We start from the raw sequence: 14,779 nt of genomic DNA, 5'->3' as shown, positions 1-14,779 counted from the left end.
GTTCACTTCAAACGCTATCGCGTTATGCACTCAGCTATTGAGTCCCGACAGGTACTGACGAGTCGCAAATAGGACGAAACGCCTGTCCTGTATCCCACTGCTAACCACTATCCATCTTTGCTTATAATTTATTCATTTTCTATTCGATTATTATAGTTTCAACAACAAAAATTATCATTATTGTTACAGTTTATGCAGTAATCAGTTGTATTTATTCATACATTCAGTGCAGAATGATAAAAATCTTTTTTAAAAACTAATAACTAACTAATTTTATGAATATGATTGTAAGTATTCATTATTTTATGTAATATTAACCTTTATTAAAATTGGTTTTTTATTACCAATTCTCCATACATTTATACGTCCACTATGTTCACCAGTTGTACAAATGTATCCTCTTAAGCCTACTGATGTGATTGGAGTTGAATGTTTCATAATCCATAATGGTTTTTGTTCATCTAATCTCCAGACTTTAAAATATTTCACAAGCATAAAAAAAGATCATTTAATTTAACAAAAATCTACTAAGTAGTATATCAAATTAATTATTTGGATTATTGTTAAAATAATACTGAATAAAAGTATAATATTTTATACTAGAAGGGAACTATACAAGATAATAAAAGGATGCTTTTCTACTTTGAAGAAATCTAAATACTTGAAAATAACTTTAAATGAACTAAATCATCTTTAACCTTTAAAAGATAATGAACTAGAAGAGTAAACATAAAAAGTATTTTATCCTATTCATTGTTAGATGAAATCATTATTTCTAATTATAAAGAGAGTTGGATGATGGTTAACAGTGGAATCGAGGACGCGTGTTTTGTCCTATTTTAAACTTGTCAGTTGGATGTATCTGCACTGCAGAGTTGATATCTCAGGACTATTATTCAACATAAAGAAAATCTAAATCTATTCAAAACTTAGTGTTTTGAGATATGGTTGTAAATTGGTTTTTGATGTTCAACTAATAGGTGCCTGTTCATTTTTATCACCTCACTTGCATCAAGTTTTACATGTCTTTATGTTTTGGCTACTTAGATGAAACCTAAGAATATTAATCGATCAATTCAAACTTACTTTTGTGATCAATCTGACACTCGAATGCTTGGTAATAACTTCCTAGTCGTTTCCCATTTATTCATTCATCTTTGGACAATCACATCGACTAATCGCTTAAAATTTATGCCCTATCTTGTACACTGACAGAAACCTGAAGCTCAAACAACAAGCGTAAATGACAATTACAATAATGTAAGAAGACCTTGTTCATAAACTCTGAGTTCATAGGTGGTACCATAGCAAATATTCAAAAACCCATTAATGAAATTACTAAGAAAAACTTTCTATTCTCCAAAGCAGTATCTTTTATATTTGTTCAATGATGAATGTAAAACGACGAATAATTCTATTCTTGAACACTTCGTTATCAAGAAGCAGCTTTTAAAATCACTTACTTAGTTGAATAATCTGGCTTTAAAAAATGCATATCCGAAATCGATTATTTTTTAAAATTTATTTCTATACTTGTAAACTCTTGTGAAAGAATAAACATGCATATATACGAACAAATGCATACGGAGACAATTAGTGTGGCACCAGACTCTGCATTAGTAGGCCTCAACATGCACAAAGGAAAAAACAAGATCCTCAAATACAACACAGAGAACACCAACCCTTTCAACTCTGGAAGATGTGGAATCCTTCAAGCACCTGGGGACCATCATCGATGAACAAGAAGGATCGAATACAGACATATAGGAAAGGATTGGCAAAGCAAGGGACGCATTCCTACAATTGAAGAACACATGGAATTCAAAACAACTTTCAACCAATATCAAAGTGAGAATCTTCAATACGAACGTCAAGACAGTTCTACTGTATGGAGCTGAAACTTGGAGAACTACTACAACCATCATCAAATTGGTATAAGTATTTATAAATAGTTTGCTACACAAGATACTTAACATCCATTGGCCGGATGCCACGAGGTAAGCGCTAACTTGTAATCCTAAAGGGAATCGGAAAAGAGGAAAGCGAAAGAATACATTACATCGGGAAATAGAAGCAGATATGAAAAGGATGAACAACGGGAATGAGCTGGAAAGGATTGCCCATGACAGGATTGGATAGAGAATGCAGGTGGGCGGCCTATACTCCTCCATGATCAGTAACAGGTGTAAGTAAGTATATATATATATATATATGAAATAATGTTACTATTCCAAAATTTATTAGTTGTATATGAATGAATTCAACTTACTACAACATGTACGATCAACTGAACCACTTGCAAATTGATATGTACCTTGAAATCCTTCTTTTTTAACATCATCACTTGGATTATTATTATTATTATTATGTCTATTATTTGAATGATAAGATGAATATGATCGTTTTTCAGATGTTCTATTATATTTTGACCATAATTTAGTTTGATCTAACCAAATACAAAGTATAGTATCTGTATGACCATGAAATATTCTAATACATTTTGATCGACTATTTCTAAAACTTATAGGATTTAATAGATTTGTTTGTTGATTTAAACAATGTTGATTATTATTATTATTAATATCAGATAGATTCCATAAACGAATACTTGTATCATAACTACCTGATAATAAAATTTGAAGTTTAATATCTAACCATAATGTTTTTACACTTCCAGCATGTCCAATTAACCAAACACGATTTAAATGTGCCCTACATATTCAAATAGAAATATAAAATTGATTGTATAGTTTAAAAGAAGACAAAAAAAAGAGAACATTTTAATGATTGTTAAGTTTAATCGCTCAAAAATATTCCCATTATATGCAAAACACAATGATATGAATGAAGAATATTCATTCCAATGAATTTCTCATCAGGTACTCTATAATTATCTGATATCCAAATGAATAATCCATAAAATTAGTCAGATTTAAAGTAGAGTACATCATTCCAAATTGGGAATATGTGAATCAAGGATTGTTGTTTGTTATATCAAATCAAATCATATCGTTAATGTTGAAGCTGACTAATGTGAAGTTGTCGACTTGAATCAGTTTATAAGTGAGATGAAATGGTAAGAATAAATGGTCAGGATAAATATGGTCAACGTTAGGTGAGAGAGAGAGAGAGAGAGAATAATCCAATACAAATCAGAAAGTACGTAATATGTAGAATAATATGAATTAGGTCAGATATAGTAGATGTTATTTATTTATTTTAACACATAGGTATTGGTACAAGGAAGCACCAAATAGATATGCGCCACACAAATCTCATTTGATATGTGTGAGGGCTGTGATACTACCCGGGTGCCCAGACCGAAGCAGGTGGTTTTCTTAGGGGGCCACACCCGGAGCCTTCGACCTGAAGGTCTGGTCCATAAGGCAGTGGAGCAACGTCAAAGGGTCCAGTCACATGGTAGTCTATGACCAACGATTGGTTCATACGCCATTTGTTCCTTTAGGATACTGCAGCCCACGTGCACCATTGGTTTGGAATCAGGGTTTTCCAACTCCCCTAGGTGGACTCTACATGTCCACCAACCCGGTTAAAGCACCGGACATTCGCTTTCCGTCCTCTCAATTTCCTAAACGACACCCCCGTCACGACAATGCAGTGAGTAGGACTTCCCTGGCATAGGCTATATACGCGTGACCATGTGAGAGTATTTCGAGAGGGGTAGCGGACTCTCCCCACTCTCGGCCGTACCAGGACATTTGGGGGTGATACAGTAGATAGAGGTGGATGCTGAATAAATTCCTCAAAAAGGTTATCAAGTGTAATAATAATAATAATAACAATAATAATAGTAATAATAATAATGGTAAAGATAATAATAATAATAATAACAGGTCTGCTGAACTTCAGTCTTAGCATTTCACTCAGTGCATCATCTCTGAATTATAAGCGAATATACAGAGGCTTTTTATTCACAGTTAGACATTCTCTATGCTCCCTTTTAGTGACTATGTTTTTATTTATAATTAATTTGTAATTAATAATTACTAGTTACTTACATAAATTCAGCAGTACTACCGGATTGATTAACATTACCATTTTGTTTATGAATGCAATTAGATGAAGATTTTTCACAAAATGACTTCATAGTAATATCTATAAATTTAATTGTACGTTGTTGAGATCGTCCTTCACAATGAGCTAACCAATGACTTCTATTATCTACATGTATTACACGTCGTTTGCATAATGGTTGATTTGGTTGCCTATAATAATTAAATTATTGAATTAATGTAACAAAAGTAAGTTGTTTTAATGAAACATTCAATGAATATAATGTCCTGTTTTATTCCTAAAAAGATACCAAAATATATACATAAATCTAATGAACAGACATAGATAATTTCACTGGTTGAAATCATGAGTCAATTGAAGCTAGACCGCCATGGAAAACCTGGAAGCACTGGACGGCCGTTTCGTTCTAGTATGGGACCCCTCAGCAGTGTGCATCCACGACCTCGACCCCTGCGAGATTCGAACCCAGGACCTACTAGTTTCGCGCGCGAGACTGATAGGTCATGGGTTCGAATCGGGCGGGGTGGGATCGTTGATGCGAACTGCTGAGGAGTCCCATACTAGAACGAAACGGCCGTCCATTGCTTCCAGGTTTTCCATGGCGGTCTAGCTTCAATTGACTCATGATTTCAACCAGTTAAATTTCTAAAATCTCCACAAAACTCCTTCAGACATAGATAATCGAATCACACGTTCTATAATATCAAATACTAGTTTTTTTCTACAAAGTAAATCTGTTGACAAAGTTAAGCGTTACAATTACTTAGTTTTCTAACTTTATTCATCATTTTTATGGTCAAAACTCTTTCACAATTCTAATCTTCCGATTTATTCAGTCACTCATTTAATTGACTTTGTCAATTAATCATGTAACCCTGATTATGGTTTTATGATAGTATGTATGTGTTTATTCATGTTTTGAATTTCTTACAAGATTTATAAAAACTAAGTCACCTTACTATTCTTAGTGGGTCTATTAGCGAACTTCAATGACGTATATAGTCTCTGGATCTTTAATCTGTCATTCAACATACTAGTATGCCTGAAATATATGTACCTTAAATATAATTCGTATTAGACTTTTGATATACCGTTGTTCTAAATGTGCTAAATCGATGGAATACATAAGAAGTCAAGTAGGATATACATTACATTAGCGTAAATATTGTCTGATTATAAAGGAGTCAGACGTTTGCCAAAAATATAAAGTCTTGCAAAATTTTGCAATTCAAATGTTATGATCTCGATTATAAAACGAAATAAAAGTTCATTCTTATAGTTGAGTTCGTTGTGTGGGGTCTGGTACCATGCAACGCCTACATGGACTATTCTAGCATTCGGACAGACCAGTTATTCATCGCAAGTTACATTTTGAACTTGTCAGTTGTTCGCTTATAACATGACTGTTTTTATTTGAGCGTATGTGTATCATTTGCCCAGTTCATTATTTCTTTAGCTGATTTTTATCTGACTATAAATAGTAAATCACGCTTTATCAAAGGGAATTGGCACACTTGCCTTTTCCGCTTCTCTTTGTTTGCCTGCTTCTCATTTTAACGTATGTCTGCGTAAACAGTTGAATGAAATAAAGCAATCCAACTTAATTTGTGTTTGGCTCCTTACTATCGCCGTCACTCAAATGGGGTTAGCCTAAGTGTAACATAAGGAAGTAAACGGAAGATCTGTATTCATGGTATATTCATATGTTCGTCCAAAATGGAGTCACATTTCGGACCACTTTAATTTCCTCTCTTAAATGAACCTCAGGAATTTTACATTGAACCCAATACTATTCATTTTTAATCATGCAACAATACTGAATAGCCTAAAACGTTATTTATAAGCTTGAATGGAGACAAAAAGGCTATAATTTACACCCTATTGTTAATTATTACTAATATCTTCTTAAATATATCCTTTATATAATAGATAGAATTCGTTGTTTCTGATTTCAATGGAACAGGACACAATTATTTTCAATAAACTAATGAGTAGATCAGTAGTAAAAATATGCTTTGGCTTGACTTCTTCAGTAAATTTTTCAGTTGTTAGTAATTTAAATGTCTCGAAGCTGATAACACCTATTTATAACATGGAATCTAAGTCACATTTCTAACAAGACGGTAAAATTCCTCAACAAAAAACAAAAATACAAGATGCTACATCTTTACTTTATCAATACTGAATATTACCCATGTAAAGTCCTTACCTTTCTAGCAATACATAAATGCTAAATGGTCCACAGTAGATATTTCTTTCAAACATCAAAGCATATCGTATTTTTATCTTATTATATGCTTGTTTTATTTCATACGATATTGAATCCCATGATTTTTGTATCAAATCATTCCAATCATCAGATGAATCAGACTATGGTTTTACAAAAATAGAAAAATTCCCTCATAACAAATTATTGATTTAAACAAATGACTGATTGACTATTTATGAAAGAGGAACTTCTGAGTTAGTTCACCTTGACTGAGTTCAAAGTTTGTTTTCGTCATAGATCGATACAAACTACAGAATTACTGTAAGTCAGGAAGCACTGGATGGTAATTTTTTTCATCTTAAAATAAAACTTCTGAATAGTGAACACTCAAAACTCTATCATGGATTGAATTCATTACCTTCAGTTTTGGCTGTGAGTTTTTTAACTCTCACACCATTATGTTTGAATTCACTAGTCTAAATTTCTAAGTTTAATCAATTTGGTTTAATTTATTGTAGCCAAGTGAAAATACAGCAATAAATAAAATGAAATCAAGAAGTATTGGAAAGAAAACTGAAAAATCTAATTACTTTTGAAATCTAATTTATATGAATATTTTATTACGGCAGTTGTACAGTACTTTTCCAATTAACATCATAATTCCAATGCTTTTAATATTATCTTTGAGTGTACATGATAATTTGGTAAAAGAAGAAATAAGATTACCTGTTACACAGTAATTTATGTGCATGGAACAAATATTTGCATCAAATACATTAGAATTACTATCAATGCAGAAATATCAAAACGTCTAGGATATGATCTAACCACTAATCTACGACATACGTACCACAGATCTTCAAATTACACTAAGAGTAGAGAAACTAAGCTTGATAGGCAATATTAACGCAATAATTAATCATGAATTGGTCATCTGGAAAGGTCTAATACTATACAGTAGCCCTTATCATTAATTAAATTTCATTGGTTCACGGATTCAGAATGGATCCTAAATACAATCATTCGACTGTATAGAATATACCATATATGATGTTAGATAAAACCATGAAATCAATTTTTATACACTTTGACATAGATGACCAAGATCAAAATAAAACTTCTCTGTTCGGAACAATAAGTAAAAATTATCGACCACATTTTCAATAGTTCACCAATTAGAGCAAATCTCAATGATTTTGTCTTGGTGGAAAAAAAAGAATCCAATTCTCTGTTCAACTTTAGTGAAAGTTACAATCTTTATACAATTTTTAAGTACTTTACTCAAGGTCAAATAAAAGTATTCTTTAGGAAGTCAATTACTACTGATAAGCTGAAAAATATGTTTTTAATTCAACTTTAAAAGGACAAGTCAACTAGACTAGACATTTAATTTCGTATATCCTTATCATTAACCAATATAAATTCTAACATAATATCAGATTATCCACCGATAACAAATCGCCGTTTTGTTCGGTTCTGAGATCATTCAACACCACACATACTTCACCTTATTTGTCCTCTAGAAAAGACATCTCCTCATATGGAGTCTTTTCTTTTTACAAAGGCAATGAGTAGAAGAATTATACTCTAAGATAGTCAACCTTTAAAATACTCAGCACCAATGCCACTTACTACGATTGGATATTCCTCTGAATGACTATGTACGTATTAGAAAATTTCACTCATATGTATTGAATAAACCATAAATCTGCTCATTTCTAAACGTAGGATGCAAGGGTTCTGTCTTGTATGAGTTTGATAGATCGAAATATTGAAATCTCGAAATGAGATGTTACAGTCCTTCCTGAATTTTAGTAATCATTCAAATGAATCAAACCCTCGTCAAATATAAAAGTGATACTACTTTACAAGTTTTTCGAAGACCATTTTCAATAAAACATTCAGCTTATTTGTAGAAGTTTTAGATGTATCTATTTATCATTTTGTTCAATCCAGCAATATTTTATGAGAAAAAATAACCGCCTATGTTTACCAACATAATTTTTGTCGTTAGAGTGCATAATATATGTAACATAAATAATATAAAAATAAACCTGACTCAAATCACCCTAATGAAATTCAGTCGCTTCACACATAGCGATTTCGTAGCGGAATTCTTTTATACGATGTGAGGTTGCTAACTCTACGACCCGCCCTCTTTATTAACTGGGTTTTGGGACAGGCAATAGCTCTTGACGAAACTTCAGATGAAGTTACTTTATACATACCAGTAACAATTGCTACTGAAACTAGGATATTTAAAATACTTTGTGGATGATTTATTTATTTAAGCTCTAGCTCGTAAAAAGAAATATAAACATATCAGTTTTCAAACCTGTGATCAAGATTCTGAAAACCAAACACATGAACTAACAAACCACAGTTTCACTAAGGTACATACCAAAAAATCATTTAAATCTAGATTAAAGCATTGCTTATAAAAAGACTAATTCATTTATAATATGACACGTAAAACCTGAGCATTGTTTTTTGAAATGAACTAATAGTGAGTACTTTTTCATCTCATTTAAATTTTTGACACATACAGATAACTGCTGGGAGTTTGACACTTTCTTGAAGTGAAGATGCAGGCTTAACATCTACATGGTTTATAATTTTTGTAGAGGCCTATTCCTCTTTATTTAACCCCAATAGACGGTATACCGTTAATCAAGTATTTTAGCAGGCCAGTTCTCCCAGTATTACTATGAATTTACCAGAGAATATTCAGGAGCTGGAACACCAGTTGTTGGAATAGTGTATTGCAAATGATTAATAAAGCCCGCAAGCACGCAAAAGACATGCATACAGGGAAGCGAGTGAGAGTAAAAAGCCGAAATATCCTTAGATATTTTGTGAGTGTTAACCACTTGTGAGTAAGTTATTGAGTGTCTTTTTTAACAACCATTAGGAGGATAGACAAAAATTGAGGTGCAGACATGTGTTCAATCAAACTCATACATACTTTTTACATGGTGGGTTAATTGTCTAAGTTACAAGAGGTAGGTAATAAGAAATTATACGAGCTTACTACGGTTTTATCCACTACTTAATTTTGCATGATTGATAAGAACAATAAGAACCATGTTCTTAATCGATAAAAACAAAACAGATCAAATTTTCGGTAAAAACTTACATGCATTTTTTTCCCTTGACTACATGTATTATCATTACTCCCTGTAACTACCCGCGGTTCCTTAAATAACCCAGAGTTTGGTTCACCTGAAATTTTACTTCTCAACTGAATTGGGCATACAGGAACTGGTACTAATGTGTATCTCATAAAGTGTGGATCAACTCGAAACAGTGATGACTGAAAATTAAATAAAACAATATCAGTCAGTTCATCATAATTTAGCTCCTTCCTTACAAACTAATGTAGGGTGTATATGTAAATGATCTAAAATAAAGGTTACAAACCACAAATGGTGTGTAGTTTTTCTGCTTCATAGCAAGTATTTATCAGAGATTTCGAAAAACTACTGATTAATTCAGTAATAGTATTGGGCTCGAAATGTACTTTTGATAAACTAGAGGTTGGTTAAGCGCCTAGCGCGAGACCGATAGATCCTGGTTTCGAATTTCGCGGGATGCGGGATCGTGGATACGCACTATTGAGGGATCCCATACTAGGACGAAACGGAGGTCCAGTGTTTCCAGGTTTTCCATGGTGGTCTAGCTTCAATTGACTCATGATTTCAACCATTGTATTGTATCAATTAGATGACTGAATTAATGAAAAGTGCTGCTTAAAGAGAATAATTTCCAGACACCACGAACAAAGTTTAACAGTCAGCATCAGCCGTACTACAAAGAACAATGTGCCGAGTAACTACAGTTTGATAAAATCCTTCACCCACCATCTCATCCAGTCTTATCAGATAAAAGACAAACTCAATACCCATACCCAAAGGCCTTGGTAAGAACTTCGATTATTTCCCATGACTCTGCCACTCATTTGACGTATAACTATAGAATGATTAGTACCAGGTACGAATAACGGTAATTCATCTTTGTTCATAGAGATGCGGTGGTATGATAGCTTTGATCTTCCATATTACCCTGAATAAATCTAAATAAGCTTGCTGGTTGAAACATTAGGATTACTCAAGTTTCAACCAATGAGACTGCTTTAAGCACAGTTTTTACACATGTTATTTTCGATATACTCAGCGCACAATTTCTTTTTAACTGTCCGTTCAAATATTAAAGAATATCCATATGAAAAATTATGGTTTCTGGAGTACTTTAACACGACCAATACAGAACATTTTTGTTTCACAGATTCTGTAATTTACCAAGTTTTAATGATTTCATTGAATGAACAGGTGGAATGAAAGTGAGCTGGGTATTACACCTGTTATAGTTTCAATAGGAAAAGAGAAAAGCCACCTACATAATACGGAGTTTGTGTGTCGAGATCTTAAAAGCTAGTATGTCTTTGAAAACAAGGAAGTTTGAAAATAAATAAACTGAACTGAAAGTTTTGATGGCAAAATCTCGGACAAATGTAACAACAGCCAAATGAATATGTCTTATTCTGGACTTTTAAGATACGTCTTTATGAGATCTAATACAGATACTAATTGGAAGGACTACGAAGCTACTCTTAACACTTGGAAACATCTACAAATGAAATTAGGTTTGTGGGGTGTTTATAGCAATAGTGTATGCTAGTGAAGCTAATTAATAATTTATAAATGACCCAAGACCTAACAAAGTTTTAGACAGACTTCTATTAACCCACTTATTACTAATAAAAAGGAATACACCAATGACACGAAAAGCCAAAGATTCGAAATGATAAAGTAAACATTTCATGAGCTATGTTCGAACACATTACAACAACGATTGGTATTAACTGCTTAATCTTAATTTGCTTTGGCCGTTGGTCTCCTCAAGATCAATCAAGTAAAATAATTATTATTCAATTAACGGTAGTCCAAATCTTTACGGAACTGGTAGAGGTCACAGTCTTAATGTTACATAGATGTCTTAATAGTAATGTGCTATCATACATTTTCTGATACTTTACTCTATTTGGATTCGCCGTGCAAGCGACACATTCACCACCATCAAAAAGTTTCAGATGAAAATTACCTTAAATTTAATTAACAGTGTCCTTAATGGCAAGATATTCGACAGTCAAAACGGAGGCAAATAATAATCTACTATTTGAGAGTATGTTGATCACCAGAACAAACACAGCGAACCTTTAGACTCACGTATATCAAGGTCAGTCCAAAATGATCAAACCAAAGAATACGACAACTATAATTCAATGACTTATAAGGTGATCTTCATACAAATACTATTCAAACGAGTGGCGGTATTTGAAGTATTTGGCTATATGCAAAATTTCGTTAATAAATCCCCATCAAACCCATCACCATGTACAAAATTAACAGCAAATGTCAGAAAAAGAATAATTATGATTTACCTGCAAACTTCTCAGAGATTAAAATCAGGTTACTGAAGCCTCTAGGGATATATGTTACTCAAACGCCTACTAAATCGCTGCAATCAATATTATGCGATGAAGAAATATAATAACAGAGGAAGACAAGCTAAGGATTACCTCCAAAATAAGTTGTGGCAAGAAATATATTTCCTTAAATATCTAGCATTTTTATCATGGTAAAAAAAACTCCGAAAGTTCCTCCTAATCTATAAAAGACCCAAATTCAGTAGCACTACAAACATATGGTTAGACAGCCGCAAACAAGGTGAAAGCTGGCAAAAAAGTTCCCTGGCCTAAGTTGAAGCATCTCACAATGGAAGAGCAAAAGGGGAAGTTGACAAGATGAGTCTTGAGGAATGTATAAATGACAATACTTAATGAAGTAAAAAGTGAACATCGGGAATAAAAATTTAAAAGAATCAGTGAGAGTGAATATTTGAGAGAACGAATAAATACCATCATCACTAAGACTGAAATCTAGCCATTGCTGGGCAAAATTCTTGGTCATAGATTTCGAGTAGCTTTTGGACTTTTATCAAAGCTTTTGCTTAAAAACTTATAAGGAATCTGGAGGTCTTACTAACAATCATCTCTGAAGATGTCAGAGGAATTTACATATACTTTAGTAGAATCACTTTAAAGGAAAATCTTACGTTTTCTATTGACCATAAACCGTGCTTCAGCATTTGTATAAATTAGTGCTAGTTTTGTGTATACCTAACTATAAAGTCTCAAATTCAGTTAAATGTGTCGAGTATGTGCAGTGTGTTCTCTCTTCAGTCATGGTCCAACTGTGACTATTAAAGTACGTGTTGGCAAAATCTGAGGATTCCTTAGTTCACATATCAAAGTCTGTATCCCTACTACTTCCAAGTGTTTTACAGCCTCAGTTCCTTAACTTAACTTGCTGCATCGGTTGATTTTAGCGATTTGTTTAAAAAAGTCATGTCCTCAATATGTATGAACTAGTTTGTTCATATTAACTGAACAACTGACCGCAACCAGATCAGCAACCACACGCATTGTCGAGAAAAAAGTTTCCGATCACTGTACATCAATGTCTATTGAGAGCTACAAAATAACTTGAGCTATGTTTCCAGAATTTTAAAAATATATGTTTCTATAACACTATAGATAGTTTCTGAAATCTTACCGTACATTGAAGTTCGGTCGAAGGGCTACCTCTTGTTTTACGTGCAACCTTTTTTTCTTGATTGTTAACAAATGACTTAATTTTTGAGGTGATATTCCATGGCAGTTGTATTGAAGATTCATATTCCCGAGTCTTAAAATCACCTTTTTGTAGTGAATTTTTGTGAAGTTCAGAGCTGATCGAACTTGTCATAGACGGACTGCTACCAACCAAAACATATAGAATAAAAAGCCTTTGATAAACTAGAGGTAAACGTGATAAGTAATTTATAACTCGGGTCTCAACTTCATCCATATGTTGAGGTGAAAGAAGCTTCCGTTTATCACTAGCAAGATTCCAATCCATACAGCCATATAACCTCATTTTAGAGTAAAGAATGTCTTTTGACTTGTTTAACTCAACAAGTTTACAAATATCATCTCGTAACTTATTCAAATAAGGATTACTCATCAAACTCATTAATAGAGCTTTGATGTTGTCCGTGCACCACGAACTCAGGATACACTCACCAATTTTTATTAACTCAGAAAAAATGCAAGTTGCACAACTACAGCAATTATAAAAGTCTTTATTGTTGCAAGAATCCATGAGCGCATTAACTGCAAATAAACTTTAAAAAGTACACAGCCTTATGTCGTCCGATTAATCGTATCCAAACTTCAAATTTGTTAAGCAGAAATAACTAGTCTTTTCACACTTCGGGATATATCCCATAAGTATGTTTGTAGATGCAACTACTTCATTACTTGATCTTTTAAGAAGTGACTTTCTAGAACCTTGAATAAACACAGACATCGCTCACTAAGTACAGATTCAGATTTACGTGGTAAGGATAGAAGACTTATGGCCTATGTCATTCCCTTTCTATTATGCTTCTGCGAGTGCCTGGTCTTCTCTTGAATGAGTCAATTGAATGTGCGGACACCACTGCTTCGGGTAACAGGTTCCAAGTATTGATGACGGTGTGAAAACCTGTATGCCACAGGTATTTTGTTCGTTCTTGGCTTTTCTACTAGCCTGCTATGTCCTCTGAGATGTCCCGATCTAGCAGGAAGAAAAAGAGAGAAGAAGTTAGGTCCGAAATCACATCTCAGTATTCTGTACATCAAAATTAGATCTCCCCTTGATCTGCGATAGGACAGAGTAAAGAAGCCCAGCTTTTAAAGCCGCTCTTTGTATGGTAAACCCCGGAGTTCTGGAATTGCACGGGTGGCTTCCCTTTATACTTCTTCTAGGATATCTGAGTCACCTTTTAAACAGGAGCTTGCAGCCTGAATGCAGTTCTCAAGCCCAGTTTCCTCTAAGGATGTGTATACTGTGGTGAACATGGTAGTATCTAACTTAGTGAATGTCCGTTTTAAAGCCCACATGGTTCGAAACCCCTTAGATGCGACCTCCCGGCAACTAGCCGTCGTCTTAAGACCATGACTCACTGTCACCCCTAGATCCTTATGTGACTGGGCCACGGGTAATGGCACTTCCCCTATGTTGTACCTATTAACCACTGGATCCCCAAAGTGTATATAGATACTTTGCCACGTTGATAGGCATCCGCCACACTTTAGGCCAGTTAGTCACATCATTTAAGTCTGCCTGAAGAGCACATGTATCTGTGTCTCCAGTTGTTAGTTGCCAGATCTTTACACTGCCAGCGTATAATAACGTTGGAGACTGTACTATACTTGGAAGATCATTAACATACATCATAAAAAGTAAGGGACCTAGGACGGAATCTGGAGGTACCCCGCCTAGTACTGGTCTCCAGATGGAGCACTTGGAATTTATTCTCACTTTCTGTCTACGACCTACTAGGAAATCCTTAATCCATTTTAAAAGAGGTCCGGCAATACCAAGGTTTTCCAACTTCAATAGCAGTCTATTAGTTGGCACCTTGTCAAAAGCCTTACTGAAGTCTATGTAG

The 14,779-nt window shown here is 33.8% G+C and overlaps 1 protein-coding gene across 2 annotated transcripts in view; it reads right to left on the bottom strand.

Moving 5' to 3' along the window:
* The window catches only part of FBXW10_1 (F-box/WD repeat-containing protein 10), a 29,224-nt gene extending 15,506 nt beyond the window's left edge, over positions 1 to 13,718 (bottom strand). Inside the window, exons 1-7 of one of the 2 annotated variants that reach the window (XM_051208283.1) lie at positions 13,682 to 13,718; positions 12,859 to 13,634; positions 9,381 to 9,557; positions 6,245 to 6,405; positions 4,020 to 4,226; positions 2,270 to 2,712; positions 319 to 473 (exon numbers count right to left, since the gene is read on the bottom strand). In XM_051208283.1, coding sequence (XP_051065313.1) covers positions 319 to 473; positions 2,270 to 2,712; positions 4,020 to 4,226; positions 6,245 to 6,405; positions 9,381 to 9,557; positions 12,859 to 13,446 — 1,731 coding nt within the window. In that variant the 5' untranslated portion in view covers positions 13,447 to 13,634; positions 13,682 to 13,718. Of the gene's footprint in view, positions 1 to 318; positions 474 to 2,269; positions 2,713 to 4,019; positions 4,227 to 6,244; positions 6,406 to 9,380; positions 9,558 to 12,858 lie in introns of both variants that reach the window. The other variant, XM_051208284.1, reaches the window with a different exon arrangement.
* Between the last annotated feature and the right edge of the window lie 1,061 nt (positions 13,719 to 14,779).

Source organism: Schistosoma haematobium, chromosome 6 (assembly GCF_000699445.3).
Source record: "Schistosoma haematobium chromosome 6, whole genome shotgun sequence".
NCBI classification, from domain to species: domain Eukaryota; kingdom Metazoa; phylum Platyhelminthes; class Trematoda; order Strigeidida; family Schistosomatidae; genus Schistosoma; species Schistosoma haematobium.
Note: the sequence above shows the minus strand (reverse complement) of the source record. Positions and strands in the feature narration are given on the sequence as shown.